At 38.2% G+C, this 19248-nt stretch overlaps 1 protein-coding gene across 6 annotated transcripts in view; it reads right to left on the bottom strand.

Annotated features, from left to right (window-relative positions):
• Positions 1–670: 670 nt before the first annotated feature.
• LOC124529679 (axin) overlaps positions 671–19248 on the bottom strand; it is a 59825-nt gene continuing 41247 nt past the window's right edge. For 2 of the 6 annotated variants that reach the window (XM_047103526.1, XM_047103527.1), the window contains exons 3-18: positions 12922–12985; positions 10599–10680; positions 10314–10422; positions 9706–9820; positions 8849–8997; positions 8431–8545; positions 8034–8159; positions 7832–7953; positions 7315–7452; positions 7040–7157; positions 6708–6851; positions 6418–6511; positions 5773–6028; positions 4222–4443; positions 3652–3825; positions 671–3113 (exon numbers count right to left, since the gene is read on the bottom strand). In XM_047103526.1, coding sequence (XP_046959482.1) covers positions 2987–3113; positions 3652–3825; positions 4222–4443; positions 5773–6028; positions 6418–6511; positions 6708–6851; positions 7040–7157; positions 7315–7452; positions 7832–7953; positions 8034–8159; positions 8431–8545; positions 8849–8997; positions 9706–9820; positions 10314–10422; positions 10599–10632 — 2043 coding nt within the window. In that variant the 5' untranslated portion in view covers positions 10633–10680; positions 12922–12985 and the 3' untranslated portion in view covers positions 671–2986. Of the gene's footprint in view, positions 3114–3651; positions 3826–4221; positions 4444–5772; positions 6029–6417; positions 6512–6707; positions 6852–7039; positions 7158–7314; positions 7453–7831; positions 7954–8033; positions 8160–8430; positions 8546–8848; positions 8998–9705; positions 9821–10313; positions 10423–10598; positions 10681–12184; positions 12658–12921; positions 12986–19248 lie in introns of those variants that run through there. The other 4 variants (XM_047103529.1, XM_047103530.1, XM_047103528.1 and 1 more) reach the window with 3 other exon arrangements.

The following is a 19248-nucleotide window of genomic DNA, read 5'->3' as shown; positions in this document are numbered from 1 at the left end:
TCCTACACAGTGTACAATATTGTAGGTATGCAGGCATTGGGCACAAATTGCTTTTGGGCTATTAAAAAACTATAATCTTTCGTTGTGCCAAATTTCATTCGGTTTCTATCAGTCTTTCTGGAGTGTTCGAGTAACAAACATATTTACCGCTCGCATGTTAAGGCGGTCGCAGGTTTTAGGTATAAAAAAGTAGTCCCTGGAGTCCAAGCTAAATATCAAGTTTGTTTCACTAGTTCAGTAGGAGTATTTTCGCAATTATAATATCTGTTCAGAATAGTGATATTACCAAAGACGTTAAGTAGGTTGTATTAATATAGCATAATATCGACATTGAAACTCCTTATCAAGCGAAGCTATTTATCCTGTTTCTAATAATTCTCTACTTCTGATTATAAGAGTACGGAGCACACGAGTCTGCACTATATCAACTCTTGCTCAGTAAGTTTCGGCTTAGATTAGATAAGTGCTGTGGTCGAAATAGATCAAATCTAAATAAAATTAGAAGAAGATCTATCTTGTATGGTATCATATTTCGATAAGAGGTAATAATCTACTGACATATTTTTTTACATATAAATGTGTGAAGTAAACCTCAAGTACACCATGTGAATTCAGGGAGCATTTATAAATATCTTCGCAAGCGCAGCAGACGCTAAATCAAAGACAAAGGTATATGGCACAGTTCCAGTTTATTTTTAAATGTTACATGTGCTAGATAAAAAAATAATACAGTCCGATTAGTGAAACTCTTTTACTATTAGACAAAAGGTCGACCCGACCGCGATCCATCTGTTGTCGGTAATACTAATTATTTTATTATTACAAATCGATTATTTCCACATTCGTATACACTCTAAACTTGAAAAACATTATACTTTTTACAATTTTTAACAAGCAATTTTAACTTCGACATATTTGAGCCCACGGGGACTTTTTGGTACATAATTTTTGATAAGGTACTTTGAGACGCTACAGTGTACTGAAAGTGCCTTATTGTACAATTACAACGATATAGTTCATCTATTTATACATTTGGCGCGACTGGCGGCCAGTCGTTCATGTCGCATTTATACTTATACCTGGACACAGAGGTCCCGGCCTTCGTGTTACGCATCACTTGGGTAAAAGTGAGAAATGTACTCTACAGTTAAACCAAATATCGTGAATGTTTCGGTGCAAAAGACACTGAATTAATAAAATTGATATATTACAAGAATAAGGAAGACAGCGAGTAACTAGCGAGCAAGTGACGCGCCACACGAGGGCGGGACGGCCTCACGCGATACCCGCGGCCTCAGCCCGCGACGCGACCTTAGGCAATAAATTAAAGATTAATTAAATAATTAAAAAATAAAGTGTTCGAATTGAAGTAGCGTTACGTCTATATTTACAACTGTTAACTTACAACTAATTAGAAGCATCAACTATGAAAAATTTTATCAACATTGAAGGCACATGATTACGCACCCTATTCTCAATATTGTGCAGTAGAGGTGCACTCGTCTCGCGGCTGCTGGCAACTCAACGTCTTACTGTGGACCGGACGTGACAAGCTAAATTAAGTCTTATTTTATGAGAAATAAGTACTATTCGCTCGACTCGCAGACTCGCCGCTACATCGAAACCAAAAGCGCACAAACGCCGACGTGAAGTCTTGACGCAGTTGCGAGTGCTGCGAGTGCGGACTAGTCATTGTCACTCGAGGGCGTGGGGAACTCAGTCTGATTTATTAAGAATATAACAAGCCGCTATGTCAACGTATTTAATCACCTACAAACGTTTTTATATAGAAATAACAAAAAATGTTAAATAATTGACATAGGCAGCTCGGTCAACTGTACAATGACTGGCGATAACAAAAAATGGAGTTACACATAAGTCCTATTCACAGCTGTTGAACGGAAACGATATTTACTGTCCACTTATACATTATTTCATTAAAATATATATTTTATATATTTCATTGAGATCCCTTCATATGATGGAAGATTAATTACTACACAGTTTTGGATGCACAAGTCGACGAAAAAGATACTGATACTTGTAACATATAATAATTAACGAAATAAATTTTCATTAAAGGACTCTTAAAAACGAAATAGATTATAATTTAGTTCAATAATATACAATATCCCCTCCGTCGACTTGCCCTTACAATACGTTTAACAAGACTCCCAGATATGACATCTCCGTATCGAATAGACATTGAAACAGAACACGCGACATTCTATCCTTTAAATGTACAAACTAAGCAGTCATTCAAGTAAACACTAAGAGTAAAAAAAATCGCATACGACACATAAAAAATTCGCATTTTAAAAATATATCGTACAATAGTAAGCGTACTCAACTAGCTGAAGTAAAACGTAATATTAAAAATAAAAAGCTAAAATCGTTGAGGAACAGAATTTACATTGTATCCGCCGTATTTACTTATACCGTAATTACTATCGTCATATAATTCTTTTTATAATAAATAATTTACAATATATCTATATCACCCTGGCTGCCCTCACTGGTGTCGTTTCGTTCACAGGACGAATATTATTTCATTTTAAATAATAAATGTACGAGATAATTATTTAATTACACACACATTACTCATAGTAAAGTCATTATACACTGGAAAATGCACTTTATTATTAAATAATTTATTCTCATTCCCCACTAATTATTCAGAAATAATAATAATAATTTTTAATCTAATAATCATTATAATATCATTATAATATAAGTCTACAATACCAAATCAACGACATTCGTGAGATAGTTACAACAGAGCATTTTGTGAGCTCAGTATTGATTTTACCCTACGCTATGATCGAATTTAGATCGCTCAAGTTTTGATGATAGGGCGATAGCAGTAAGCAGCAGCCAGGGCGACGAGTAGAATTAGCTCGGCAGAGCTAGGCGAGGGCGAGCTGGTCGCTGGTCGCTGGTAGCTGGTAGCTGGTCGCTGGTAGCTGGTAGCTGGGCGAGGGCGCGCTCACTCGACGCTCTTGACGCGCGCCATGACCTTCCCCTCGAACATGGGCAGCGTGTCGTTGTCGTTGCTCACCTCCTCCTGGATCACCGTGTTGTCGAGGTCTGCGCACTCCGTTTTGAAGAAGTATCTGAGAGAAACAAACAGTAAAATAGCATTATATGCATATAGAAGTATAATAGGACACAAATTAGATGTAGCATCGGAAAATGCAATGGAATGAAATTAAAACCGATTACTGCCGATTTATACAACCAATAGAAATAGCTCCCAATCGCGCCATTCGACGCTATTCGTCGCTATAGATTCGCGCGTCAGAGAAAGCAAGTGCGTGTAAATCCACGTGTCAAATTGACGAATATATTAGGTCATATGATATTACAAGTTATTACGTTTGTGCAAAGATCATATTTTCATGAGAAATAAATACTGATAATTTGGGAGAGCGTACTCAATTCAGATGCGATCGGTTTTACGAATTTTGCCGATGCGACATCTAAGTTGTGTCGTACTATAATGAATATGAAACAAACGATATTTTCAAGCAAAATTAAATTTTGTTTAGTTACCTTTTTTTGTAGTTATTTAATTTCATAAAATAAGTATATACTTATTTTAAGTTTATAAAAGGGATTAGATACATCGTATATGTGTACTGTGTACGGTACCTATAGTTGCCCTTCCTGGGCAAATAGTCCTTGAAGGTGCGCAGAGTGAGCGGCACAGCGGGCACCTTGAACCGGTAGGGCACGCTCTCGTCCAGGAAGCTGACCACCACCACGGTGTGGTCGCCGCCGCTGGCGCTGGACTTGCTGCCCGTGCTGCCGCCACCACCCGCGGCGCTGAAATCATAAGTTATTTTTCTTTTAACGTTTATTTATACTTTTGTTTAATGTTTAATTTCATGTACAAATAAAATTTTATTGTTCACAATGCTCGATGATAATTGACCAATATTAATAGATCTACAGATATGGAAACTTTTATAGTTTTATTTTAATTGGAATTTCGACAATGTACAAGATTTATCGAAATTCGAATAAAAATATAATATTAAAGTTGATTCAGTAAAATCTACATGTCTATGGAACATATAAAATGTTGAGGAAGCAATGTTAAAAATGTTTTTATTCTTAATGGCTTATATGCAATATTCTATGTAGGTATACAGTACTGGTTTCTCCCAGGCCGCCCGTAAACAATATTCTAACATAAATTAGTCTGTTAGTGTGACTCACCGATTCCTTTGCGCCTGTTTTTCTCTCCGCCGATGCTCGTCGCGATCAGCCGAAGATCCCCGGGAAGAAAGTTCCCGGTAATTCCTACGTTCCATTCTCTCCGAACCCTCCGCTATCCACAAGAGGATGCGGGGTTCGACTCCCGCCGCACTCGTCGTGCCCTCGCTGACGACCGACACGCCGCTGTCCGTCAACTCGGTGACGGTCTTCTTTGAGAACGATCTGACAAAATATACAGAAAATGAATATGGTTTTTCTTCCGTGGGTAAAACATATTTCATGGAAACACAAAAATGTTAATTTACATACTATGCAATCAAACAATAAACATATCTTCAACTGTAAAAACACAGATTTTGTTGTTGCTATTTTGTTTTAGTTGACCAACAGAAATAAAGTATACTATACTCCAGCCAAATTCGATGTGGAATGTTTAATAACAAAGCGTTGCTTAGCAACCAACGTCAGGCAGATTCTCAAAACATTTTTAGAAATATGTACAACAATTATTTTTGATGTTAATAAAAATTAAATTTGATGATTAATAATAAAATATTTAAGACAAAGGACTAAGCGCATTCTTGGTTATAATTATAATACTTATGATTATCTGGAATAATGTAGATCTCAAAAATAATACCTCCAATTTTAAAATGATATCAGAAATCACATCGTAGGTATATAATTCGCTTTATTAACTTTATCTATCGCCCCCAAAACGACAGGACTCATTAAGATTAATTTGAAACAGTGATTTTAGTGCTTTATTTATGCTAGCCAAAACAAGATGTCTTTTTTTTAATCTATGTGTAATGAAACGTTGTGTGTAATGTTAACATTCTTAACCTGTTGTGGTTATACTACCATTATAATACGACTAAAAATATACACCAAAAATTACGAAGAGCCTGTATCGCTATTATATACCTTCCTAAATCTGCCAATTGCTTAAAAAACACTCCAAATGTTACAAACCTGCGATTTCTCTACGTCAGTATTAAAATATAGGGTTGTTAGTTTTGTAGTAATATTATAGTGGTAATTAAAAATTTTTAAACTTTTATTTTAAGCTAATTTTCATATAAATTATGCATTGAGCGGCTAAATAAAATTTTTGGATTCTGTATTAAATTAAAATTTTTGTGTTTAAACAGGAAATTGTGTTATAATGAACATAGTTGTAATTATAATAATAATTATTTTTTATTAAGAGTGTATCAACCCTAATTATGATGACACATGGTTTGTTTACTAAAATTCCAGATCGAATGTGGCTGGAGTATAGTTATAACCATTTAGAAGATACTTTTAAGCTTATTTTGTCACCCATTTATTATTTCAAGAGTAACTTTTGATCTCTATGGTATGATGTACCACGGTATATGTTGTATAGTAATTATGATCCATATTTTTAAGATGAAATATGTAGTTTGCCTATCGCCATCCCTCACATCACCAATGTGCCACCGAGCTTGAGATCTAATATCTACGTCCCGTGTGGCTGGCTATAGCGGCACGGGCTCACTCGGTCCCTGCGATATCGGCACGTACCTCCTGGTCAGCGAGTGCGGATGATGCAGCGAGTCCGGGGGCGCGTCGTAGTGGCCCGAGTCGGCCGACAGCGCGGACTGCGCACGCCGCGAGCCGTGCGTGCCGTGCGAGGCGTGCGAGCCGTGCGTGCCGTGCGAGCCGTGCGAAGCGTGCGTGCCGTGCGTGCCGTGCGAGCCGTGCCGCGCACGCGCGCGCCGCCCGCCCGGCGGGGACGCGCCCGGCGTGCGCTCCGACCACACGCGGGACACGTGTTGGTCTGTGAATCAAAACATCAAATAACTATAGAACATTATTGTAGCGCGTGCTTTCGGGAATTAAGGATCCAATTTAAATAATGAGGTAGAAAGACAATTCATTCCTACGTCCTACGTGTGCAAACGCTCTATATATCTATGCTATTGATAATCTTATCTGTCGAACTTAATTTTTGCTACAGCGGTCAGTCTCCGCGCAGTCTCCAAACACAGGGAACTCTCAGTTTCAGCGTACTCTCAGTTTCATCCGAAATTGGACTTGTAACTTTTTATGTTTGCACCAGAGTGAGGCATTAACTAGCCCATGAGCCGACCATATAAGATCTGCAGCGAGTCACAGTGACAAGACAGTAGAGCAGTACGTTCGAGGCCGAGCGGTCGCGGGGCTCACCGAGTATGTCCTGGTCGTTGTCGTCGTCGATGTGCAGCTTCTCGCGGATGGCGGCCGCCACCAGCTGCGGCGGCAACATCTCGTCTCCCTCGCCCTGCAAGCATTTCAATATTAATAAGTGTATCCTATATGTTCTATAAAATCATAGTCACACTACAATTGTGAGTTAGATTTTTATTTATATTTATAATTTAGTCATTTTAAAGGAAAGCTTGTGAATCTAATTTGATTACAGCTAAAAGCAAAGTGGGAGCGACTGCACGTTCAGTCCGGCAGCGAGCATGTCTCACCTCGGCGAGCCTCCTCTCGAGGCGCTCCTTGTTCTCCTGGTCGCGCTTGACTCGCTCCAGCTTCTCGATGAGCAGCGGCGCGAACTCGGCCGGCGGCAGCACGCGCAGCTGCTCCGCCTGCACGCGCTGCGTGCGCGGGATCACCTGCGGGGGAACGGGCACAACCGGTTTAACGCTTGCGTCATATCCTAAAGCATATTATCGTAGACTTTATTCAAGGACGTTCGAAGCACGTGTGACCGGCCAGTCTACAAGTTACAGGAAATGTGAAATGAAATACGTATTCTAAATATTGCATGTCGGAGGGCGAAGTGTGCGGGGTGCGGGCGTACCATGGCGGGCTCCTGCTCCTTGTTGATGACGGCGTGGCGGTCCAGCCCGTAGAGGCGCGCGCGCCGGCCCTCGCGCGCCTCCCGCGCCTCGCGGCACACGCGCGCGCACGCGCCGTCGCTGCAACACACGCACACACGTGAGCGCGCCCACACTCGCCAGTGCGGGCGCGCCGGCGGCCAGCGCCGCGGTAAAGTAAAGAAGCGACAACTCAAAATGAAAAACTAAAAAAGGACCAAACGGTGGCGGCGTCGAGTAAGCGGGGGCGGGTACTCACACGCTGCTGCCGGAGAGCGACACGGCGTCGCTGTCGGTGCGGCCGCTGCTGAGGCTGGCGCGCTCGGAGTCCTGGCGCGACGCGGGCGTGTACCCCGCGTACGACACGTGCGCGCTGTACACCGAGCGCTTACGGTGCCTACTCGGGGCGGGGGTATCGGGGGGGGCGCACAGGGGTGGCGGCAACATGCAGCGCGGGGACACAAACATGGGGAGAAACAATATAACGAAAAAATCAGTGAAGCGCTCGAAAGTAAATTCGAAATAAATAAAAAAAAGCTCGATGCTCGGGTGTTCGCTCATGCATTGCGGGGTCACACTTCGGTTAACTAAAAACGGCAAGGTTCTAAGGGTTGCGACGCGCAGGTGGGCGTGGGCGTGGGGCGTCGCGGGAGAGTGCCGGCGAGTACTCCTAGCTGAGATTATATAATGACATGACTCGGAGTCGTTGTCACGTAAGGAGTACGCGGCGCTCTCGCCGGCGACGCCCCTCGCCGGTCGGTGGGCGGGACACTCACGGCGCGACGTCGGAGTGCAGGCGGCGCGTCTGCGTGGCGATGAGCGCGTCGTGCGTGAGGCGCGCGCCGGCGCACAGCTCCTCGCCCTCGTGCAGCGTGGCCAGCCCGCCGCCCGCGCACACCTGCAACACGCGCTCGTCAGCTCGCCCGCGCCACGGCCGAGGCGGCCCGAGGCGGCCCGAGGCGGCCGAGGCGGACGTACCTCTCGCGAGTGCGGCGGCGACGCGTCGGGCGAGGACAGCGGCTGCGTGGCGGCGCTCACGTACGACACGTAGGCCTCGGAGCGCAGGAAGGCCTGGTACGTGGACTCCGTGATGGCGCGCGTCACCTGCGGGATGGTTGGCGTCAGGTGGGCTAGCAGGGGGCTTCTTAGTCGTCAAGAGACGTAAACGATTAAATTATCTGTTTCTGTAGACTGCATTATGTAAGGTGACATCACGTGATTCACTAATTGTGAAAGTTTATATCGGGCCAAATTGAGACAAGAGATATATTTAGAACAGTTTTGGAAGAAAATATAAAGATTTCTTAAGGTTATTTTTTTAAAAATCGTCATTAGCACAGAAAAAAGAAACATCACGAAACGCAATGTGCCGTACCTCTTGCTCCATGTTATCGAAGATCGTCTTCTCGATGTTGACGCCGTCCTTGAGCCCCTGCTTCACTCGCTGCTTCAGCTCCTCGGGCATCGCTAGCTGAGACTTGCGCAGAAATCTGATGGGAAATATAACAATCGACTCACTTACTTGATTCAACTTAAGTCAACACTTACCGGCTTTGTAACTTTCGTGCGAATTGAGACGCAGGTTCACCTAATATCTTAACGACTTGTTCACTTTTAAATCGCAGTGTCATTATTTTTCTCGTGGTATTTGCTTCAATTTACTAAGTTATTGTGTTAAAACAAATATACGTACGGGACATAGTAACACTAAATAAAGTCCAGGCTATGTGTATATGACCGGTTACGTATGTTCAATGACAAAAATCAAGTTATAGGTAGGGAAAGGTACTGACTTGTATATCGCGGAGACGACCTGGCGTATCTTGGCGGGCTCGGTCTCCTGGCGCAGGCCCTGCACGGCGAAGTAGAAGTTGAGCCTGTCCACGTGCAGGCCGCCCGCGCCGCCCACGAACTTGCGGAACAACCGCACGCCCTCCGCGTCCTGAGGGATCCGAGACATCACGTCACTTCGAACATCATATCATTACACAAGTAAACAAGACTAATTACTAATTCATTTAGGATCGCTACAGCTTTTGTTGTAACGATGTAGATATTTGCCTTTTCTGACACCGGGTAGGTATCACTATCACATAATCATCAATAACTTTACCGATAAATATCAATAGTGTGCAGTTAATAATATTTTCTCATTATAGGAAGCTCGTGTTGGTTTGTTGGAAACTAAACCACTTTTAGCAGAGCACTGACGGTAAAAACTTTTCTTGAATGTCTGTGTGTGGCTGACGGGTTTATTTGTCGAGGAATGACATAATTATCTTAGATTATCAGTTTCTTAATGTTGTCTTAAATTTTCGCAATTATTACACATTGAAATAAAACTAGTTATAACGGATTTGAATCGCTAATATTAATTATTTTAACATCCCGACGTTTCGAGCACTCTACAGCATTCGTGGTCACGGGTAGCTACCCGTTATAACTAAAAAAATAGTTAATATACGCGATTCAAATCCGTTATAGCTAGTTTTATTTCAATGTGTAATCGCGAAAATTTAAGACAACATTACAGTTATAACTAGTTTTATCAGTTTCTTATGTTATCAGTTTTTTATGTATCAGATCTCTCTAGAGACTCAGATCTGTGCGTGGAAGGTGTAGGAAATGAGAGTGAGTGGGGGGTGGTCACCTCCAGCAGGTGGTGCAGCGTGCGCGCCCAGCGGATGTAGGGCGGCGAGGCGGGCGAGCGCGCCGAGCTGCCCGACGAGCCCTCCGTCTCCTCGCGCCACGCCGCCATACCCGCCCTGCACAGCGCGCGTTACACACACCACTCGCATATTTACACAGTCATCAACACAATACTACTGGATATTGTAAACTTAAACAGATTTAACGAAAACATATAATAATAATAATAAATATATAATAAATTTGAGACAACATCACATACAATACTCTGATCCCAATGTAAGTAGCTAAAGCACTTGTGTTATGGAAAATCAGAAGTAACGAAGGTACCACGAACACCCAGACCCAAGACAACATAGAAAACTAATGATAATCTATATCGACTCGGCCGGGAATCGAACCCGGGACCTCGGAGTGGCGTACCCTTGAAAACCCGTGTACACACCACTCGACCACGGAGGTCGTCAATGCTGAAGAAATTTAAAATTCAGTAAATATGAATCATAGCGATACAAATACGCTAATTATATAAGAAATATACAGATAGAACTTCCTAAATTACAACAATAAAAGGGCCTGAGGCCCGGGGAATGACAATAGGATGCGTACTTAGAGAGATGTGGCTGAGTGAACACATGTCTGGACTGAGATTTGCACTTCTCCTCCCCCGACGCCGGCGGCAGCGACGACCTGTCTGCAAGCTTGTGCTCCCAACCTGCTGTCCAAAAACAATTACATGCTACATTTTACTTTCCAAATTACTTACTTGCGAAGTAAAAGGCAAATAAAATAAAGACAAAAATATAGAAAATATTTGTTATTACCATGAAAATATTCGTTTTATTTCTTAGCATAATATTTTTTTTACTATTATTTTCATAATAATAGCTGTACCTTGCGGGTGGCCGCCTATAGGAGTGTGGCTCATGGCGCACAGGCCCTGCTCCCACCCGCGCGCTGCATGGCGAGACAATACCTGCGAAAACAAATATTGAAAGAGTTAGAAACTTAATATTCAGATACCACGATAGCCCAACATAACGGACTTCTTATATTCGAAAACAAACAGTTTTCAAACTATTTTAATTATTATTTTTTTACATAAAATCATTTTATAAATAACAATATTGAATAATAAATTCGTAAAAATCTAATTTTCGTTCGTTAATAAAAAATATTGTTTCAAACAATACATACATGTTACATTCCTAGCTAACAATAAATTAAATTAGTTCTTGTATGATTATATAAATAAATGTATAATAAATTATATGTTATATTATAAAAATATTTGTATAACAAAAAATCATAATTAGCATATTATAAGTACATATTATCTAAAGTAATTTAATCCATGTGCTGATTGCAAAATTTACATATCATTGCCAGACACTAGTTTTATTAATAACAAGTAAAAAAAATAACAGAATTGCTATAATATTATGTTCTAATCATAAAAGGTTTCATAACAGTCGACATAATTTTAGGCCCGAGGGTAAGAATTAGGGTAAAAAATCAATATAACAAATAAAAAGGATCATGGCATTATATTTGGTACGCAATGTGTACAGGACAGAAAGAGAAAGCAAACCAAAGATGAAGCTACACGGCCACAAGTCAAGAGTCTCCATCATCGATCGGCGTTGGATGAAAACATATTCCACGGACAAAAGTTATTAAACTCATTTCAAATGACTGATGCCTATACAAACCTTACCAAACACAAATTATGCTTATTATAAGATAATAATACACTCAAATATCACATTTCACAAAAAAAAATATGAAAAAACTTCATATTATCAAAGCGTGAATATTGTGCAACGTACCTCAAAAACCTTCACTCAAAATATCCCAGTAATATTATACAAAAAGGGATAATCCATAATAGAATCCTGTCATAACAAATGATATCATAACTTCACGGTTCAATAAATATGAGAAAAAAAACACAAAGCAAAAAATATAAAGGGCCTTACCATATTCATTGCTTTAGCACAGACAATAGAATAAAGTACTTCACCGCTAATAAGAATTTATATTAAATATTTTGAGAGTCTTATTATATTACTTATATTTTTTGCTATGAAAGTATTATTTAGAAAAGCACGACTGCGCAGTGCAGTAGCAATGGTCCGAGTGGAAGTTGGATGCTGGAGTACAATAGACTCCGATCGAACATTACTCGTACCCCTGTTGAATGTGTTATAGATATGGTTATGATAGGGTTTCAAAAAAACAAAATCAATATCTTAAAAAATTGTTTTGAATATTGTTGCGGGGCCTGCCCTTTATCAAATAGTACAATGTTTGTAATTTTTAAGGAACTTTTATGTTCCTGTGGGATATGTATATGCTGTGGTTTATGAGCACATGTGATTGTGAATTAAAACATGGTATTTTATCTCTTATTTAGTGTTATAAAGAAGGATTTATATGGGAAATACTTATGTACTAGTTTTTGAATGAATTTTACTTACTGTTTGATAAAACTATTGAAAACAATATTACAGGGCACTCATATGTCAGTCAGGTAGCAGGTTGGAAAGGATGCACGCGTACCCGTAACGTTTTAATTGACAATGACGAGCATAAAAATTACTAACAAGATGTAAACAAAGAGAATACTTATAAAGCACGAGACAGCCGAAAAAACGGACGTAAGAATCGTATGCAACTTTCAGTCATAACTCAACCCGTAAACCTTCGTAACTGTACATTAGCGTCGAATTAGTAGTTGTAAACACCGAATTCCTTCTCGGAAACCCGGAAGAACTATATTTATGGAACATATTGAGTGAAACGCTATATAAAAAATGATACACACACTTTCTACTGAAACGTGATGATAACTACTAAACAAGAATAGAAAACGTGTAAAATAGAAAAGTTAACGTAAATAAATAATAGATTAGCTTGGCTCGGTCTGGTTTTGTATACAATAGTGACAAGTTTGACACTTGAAATTTTTAAACAGGTTGACATTACAAGCTAACACCGCCATCTAGCGAAGGAAAGGAAAATCTTACAGCGTGGACGCCGTTGACTTGTCACGACGGCGATTTGCATAATGTCAAAAGTCACCAACAGATGACAGGACAGAGGTTAAACTCCAAGTTTTAATATTTTAGTAATTTTGTGAAGAATACAATAAAAATTTACGCAATCAATACATACATATACCTAAGGTGTGATTATAAAAATAAATGAAACTTACTGTTTAGCAGCTTATTGCCGCTGCATTTTTGTTTTGTTGTGCCAATTTTTGGTTTTGAGTGTGTCTGAAACAATAAGATATATTTATTAAACACAGATAACAAAATGCTTAAAGAAAAACTTTATTTAATATATTATTTCAGTTCATGTAAAATGATGCAGACAAGATTTCATTACTGACAACTTTTGCTTGCTAATTAAAAAAGTTATCAAAGATATAATTTATTTCAAAGATATTTTAAACAGGATTTGAAAAAGTATTGCTGTTTATTATATAATTGTGAAATGAATCGAATTTATTTTTTGTTAGCTTTCAGATGGTTATTTCACTAAGCGTAAAAATAAATGCAAACACGCAAACATTCGTAAAAATGCAACATTTGAATGATAAGTACTCCAATTATTTAGTCATTCACTTATATCTTCTGGTTACTTAATAAAAAATACTTTCTAGCAATGTTTGGAGAATATAAATATAAATGTGATACTGTTAAAATTTTTGTAAAAGTAAATTTAAAATAACTAAATAAAAGTTAATAAGTTCAAATGTTATGCATAACAAATAAACAAAAATGAATAAAAATAGTTGGGTTCGTATGTCTTTATAAAGTTATATATGTTCAAATTAATAAAATCGATAGTCGTAACAGGATATGGCAACTCCTGATTTTATCGACAATCTATTTAATTGACATATTCACATCACTGAAGCTTCATTAGCCTGGCACGCACTAAGCGACTCTTTGATGTGCACAAACTTTCCGTTTTCCTTTGATTGCTATAATGGAACTGCGATGTTATTACACTAATTGAATTTTCGCAAAGTCCGAGCCGCATTAATGGGACGGATTCGGACAATACTCTTAATACCTTCAACAGCGATATTCGTTCGCTCTCGATTAAAAATATCGATTTTATCATACTTTAATGTTTGAGTTCGCTTTTCCAACGGGATGTTTACAATGAACGCTGCAAAATGCTCGAACAATCGACTTACACAATTTTTTACATATAATACATTTAACGTTTGAAAATTATAAAAATATAAATTCGTTTAAAAATATGAACTTTTGTAAATACAATTAAAACGATCGAAATCGCCGATAGCCCTTTGAAGAGCGCACAGATCAAAATAGGGGTCGTTCAGCGGCGACCGTAGACAATGGAGCACTTTGAACGGACTCCTCGGGAATACCTCCGAGTCGTAGGTACTAATCACTCGTACGTATATCCGATCGGAAAAGGCATTAAAGGCAATAGTTTCAGCTTGCGGTGAACTGTTTGCGAGGGTGAGGGGGGGGGGGCGCGCGGGGGTGTGGGAGCTCCTCGGCGTACATCAAAGGCGAACCGAGACAAAGCTCGAGGAGCCTTTTAACTTTATTTAGCGGAGTGGTAAGTTTAGCCGGTCGCGAATCGCTCAGGTTAAAGAGTAACACACTCACTTTGAGCTAGGGAGAGGTCAGGGCTGTCTCCGCAACTTTGTCGCCTTAATGATCTAGAATGTCTTGGAAACATTGTTACGGGGGAAGCGCGTTACGATGTAGGTTACATGAAAAATCTAGACGTCTTGCTTTCACGAACTGTTATTTAAGCGCTTTCCTGAATAATCACGCGTAGATCGTGTTATTGCGTCGTCAATAAAAAATATAAAAAAAATGTTTGCTGAACGTATAACAATTCTTTGTTCGAATTAATATATATCAATCAAATTTGTGCATAAATTAATATTGTCAAAAATCAAACCGTGTCAATCCGCTACAAGCGCTGTGACGCACTGTAAATGCTAAAGATTTAGGTAAATATTTTTTCGTACCTATTAAAGGTTCAAACTAAACGATTACATCGAAATGGAATCGAAATTTCTAAGAACTCGATTTTAGAAGGTTATCAAACAGAAAGAACATTTATGTTTGAAAGGTTTTCATTTACTTTAGAATCACTCTTTGAATTTATAATAAATTAATTCTTACAGGGCTACTCGTGCAATTGAATATTACATGCTATATATAATAGGAGTTTTAAAAATTATTCTACATAGATAAATATCATTCAGATATTATCAAACAATAGTCAATACTTTATGTGATCAGCTTTCTAATGGAATAATGTTCAAAGTTTAGATAATAGGGACAAATTGTTTCCTACCGGATTGAATAAAATCAACGTATGGGAATCCGATAATAGGATACAAAAAACGAGACTATATTATTTTAAATGATTCGTATTTATTTCGAATGCGATTCTTATTATTTATTCGCTAATACTCATTAGATATTAATAATTTTGTGCGAGGTTGAAAATCAACAACGTTTTTTGCCAATATCGAACCAAATTTATGCGTTATAATTTTAATTCAGCTATTATTACTGAAAAAACAACATAGTACCGTTGTTCACTTGTCAGTTATATAAAATATAGTATTGAACATCGCACAACCCTGCCGAGGGAGGCACCGCAGCGGCCCGGTAATGCGTCCGTACTGCGCGGCGTCTCTTTGTCGGCTTCCTTTGAGCGCTGATACCACCTAAACTGCGAACAATAACGATTGACAATGTGCGTATTGTGCACCGGCCATTCGCTATTATGTGCATCGATTTAACAATAAAGCACGAGGGGATAATGAATGAATTAATTACAAATAATAAAATGACAATTATATTATTTTTATAACTTAATTATAGTATGTAATCATTAAAATTTATGAAGTAAAATGAAGCATTTGTACGCTTTACCAGCACGTGATTAACGTAATCCTCACTGTTGTCGTATCGACTTAAAACTTTGCAGGTATACATAATTCGGACGGCAGTACAAATTGGCCATCAATGTGGGAAGTAAAACATTGATCTACCAGGAAACCCCCCATGTCTGAACTTTTTTTTGTTTTAACGACTCCCGTAGTTTTTGTTTCTATAGTATGAAGGTAAGTAAGCAAATAACAAATGAATTTGTCACAACAAAATAAACTATTCCGATCGCGTCAATCCAACTTTAACATTTGACACGGGACACGGGCATGGGTATTAAAATAATAATTATGAACACTTAATTACCTCCCTATAATTAAGAAACAAATTGGCGCTCTCACTTTAAATCTGTCAAACCGAGAGAGGTCGCAAAATTTGAATACGATTAACTAGATCGTGGGGCGGCGCACCCTTTGATAAATTAGCCACAGACATTACTTTGCCATCTTAAAAGCACAGCCTGTCTTACATAAGAAATTCGCAAAGGTAAAGAAATTCAATTTATATGAATACTATCTTGAAATTATTATCTATAAAAGTTAAAATATTATAAACAAAATATAGTACCTACATATTAAATTTATCTCATATTAATGAGAATTGTGACGTTTCACTAGTGTCACAGAGTTTACAAAATTTATATGTGTATTTGAAATCCTGAGGTACTTCATTCAGATTACCTACTTATGTGATAATTACTAGTTAGCTGCTTACGTCATCGCCCGAATGGAATTATTTACGCCCCGTTCACACTAGTTAATCCACAATGGAGCAAAGTTCTATAGTACACATATATAGTGTTGACACTAATATGGGAAAGACCATCTCTTTACAATATACGACAGCTTTAAATACACATATTGATTATTAAAGAAATGATACAGTCGTTAAGAATTTAGTATACAGAAATAATGAATACATAAAATATGTAGTTAAATTTTGTTAAGAGAATAAATATATAAAATTAAATAAATACACCTATATTTTATCGATGTCAAAATCTCTATTCAATACACTAGCTTATTGGACAAGGAAGCATCGGTAAGGGGAACTCGGAAAAACGAGATCGAAATCAGAAACGTTTGTTCATTTTCCACAAGTAAACAAGCAACAGTCAGTTAATGCCGCACTGCCAGGCCTTCTCTCGTATTGAAGGCTCCACCTCGCAGCCCCAATGTGGGTCGGTGGTCACACGTGCCAAAAATCCATTCTACCAAGATCTATTCTTACAATGTTTTCCTTAAGCATTGAGTGCGAGGTGAAATAATAATCCTAATAAATCATATGGAAAGAGATGCTTTACCCGGATTTGAACCAGCACTATTTAGTAAAGATTCATGTGTTCCAGGATCGTGTCAGCTCGTTCTGAGATTTTCTCCATAACACAATACCTAAACTAAATATCGCAGCAATGTGTCGTAATAATTAAATAAAGGATATCACTTAAATAATTACAAAAGTAAGATAAGCTTTATTAGTTAATTTTCCTTTTAATTATGATAATAAGAAACAAAATTCACTCCAGAGCTAGTCCGAGCTAGGTGAGTGAAATGAGACCGGTCGCTGATTACCATGAGTTGGCACAAAGGGCAGCAAGCCCTTTGACGAATTAGCCATACCAACATTACCTAGTAACCTACCAGCTTTAGCGCTCGACTGTATTAAAAATATATTACTTCTTTGTATCGTTATCGAGTTAATATCTTTGATGTGTCTGTTTTTCTTTTATGATAACTACGATATAACGAATAGTATATGCAATTTATATTTAAGCAAATTAAAATAAGTTTCAATTTCTTCAAATGAAGATATACAGTAAATTTTAAATTTTTCCAAAAATAAATAATAATTCACAGTAAACACCTTCCTTTGCTCTCATTTACAAAAAAAAAAACACAAAACCAATTATCGAAGGAAGCGAATGTTTTTATTCGCGCAACGGACACGAATATTGTTTATGCAATTTTGATTTTCAAATAATCACACAATAGTCGATGATAAGCGAGTTCCGTTTGAGATTAAATGTCGCTTAAACGAAACGGACTAATGGTAGGGGCGACGGAATTGATTTCGCGATGATCAAAAGAATCAAATTCTCAAAGGAAGGTAATTTATTTGACCGGGCGCCCGCCCGCAGACCGCTGCCGCGCGCCGCTCGCCGGCGACACGTACCACGTTTAGAGTCCCTACCTACACTTCTCGATTATATAATATTTTTCCTAGATATGTTTACAGAGAAATTAATTTGCTTCTTATTTGCTTTCGTCTAAAAAACAACTTCAAATGGGACTTTCTCATTATTTCAGCGTATAATTAATTTCTAAATCTTTATAGTAATAAAAGGCTGTATTAGTATGTACGAAAACCAAATAAACGTCAAAGATCATTACTGAGGAAAAGTTATATTTTGACGGTTTCATCAAAAGTATTTTTTTATATATATTAACCAAATAGTTTGTACTTTAAAGAATAATTATTGGAAATAATATATTAATTTTGAAATGTATATTAATCAGGTAGTCACATACTCATCACAGTCACGACTGGGGTCACATAATGAGCTCAGGTTGAGATGACTGCGTTAATGTGACCAACAACACGCTACGTCGTTATGGCTGTCAGCTAATTAACTTTTAAAAGTTGGTTTAATATTATGAATATAAACAAATTAAAATATATGTGACATAGAAGTTTGTATTGTCTAATGTCAAAATAGGCAGTGAATTTTGTATCGAAAGAAATCCCCTTTTATATTTAGTATAAGCATTGAACCCGGGCGAAGCCAGGGCTGGTCGCTAGTAATTAATTTCGAAATATTAACATAATTTAGTTTTGCAAAACAAATATAATATTAATGTCTGATAACGTTTAACTTATGAAAGCTCAAATTTAAAATACATGATGTTTATTATAGAACCAAAACTCGTAAGTAACATGCTTAGTGGAATCGGAAACTTTGCTGCGAGTTTATCTTTAGGTACTTGACATTTTATAATGTAAGTACAAACAGTCTCATAACATACATGCACGATACTAAGAATAACACCAAAATATAATTGGAATTTTTAATTGGCATTAATGTGAAAGTAACTCTCTTTGTAGTCTGTTGCTCTTTTACTACCAAAACAATGAACCAAATTTGGTGAAATTTGTATGCAGCAAATTTTGATCATCAAGGAAGGACATAGGCTACTTTTTGCTTAACACGCGATAACCAGCCCCTAATAATAGAGCGAAGCCGCGGGCTACAAACAGTTAATATAATATTGCCACGTGAGATAACTGTAATCTATACTAATATTATAAATGCTGAAGTAACTTTGCCTGTTACTCATTCACGATTAAATCGGTGATTCGTATTTCATTAAATTTGGTATAGCGATAGTTTGAATCCCGGGCAAGAATGTATTTTTTTTTTTATTTACCCCTTAAGGAGTTAAAATGGCGGTTGACAGCTCTCCTTTATATAGGTAAAGTTATAAAATTCGCAAGTTTATGGATATGACGAGTCATTTATCACTAGAGCTGTTACTATGAGTATAGCTTGTTACAACTAATCACGAATACCCTTTCGTAATGTG

Source organism: Vanessa cardui, chromosome 5 (genome assembly GCF_905220365.1).
Source record: "Vanessa cardui chromosome 5, ilVanCard2.1, whole genome shotgun sequence".
Lineage (NCBI taxonomy): Eukaryota > Metazoa > Arthropoda > Insecta > Lepidoptera > Nymphalidae > Vanessa > Vanessa cardui.
Note: the sequence above shows the minus strand (reverse complement) of the source record. Positions and strands in the feature narration are given on the sequence as shown.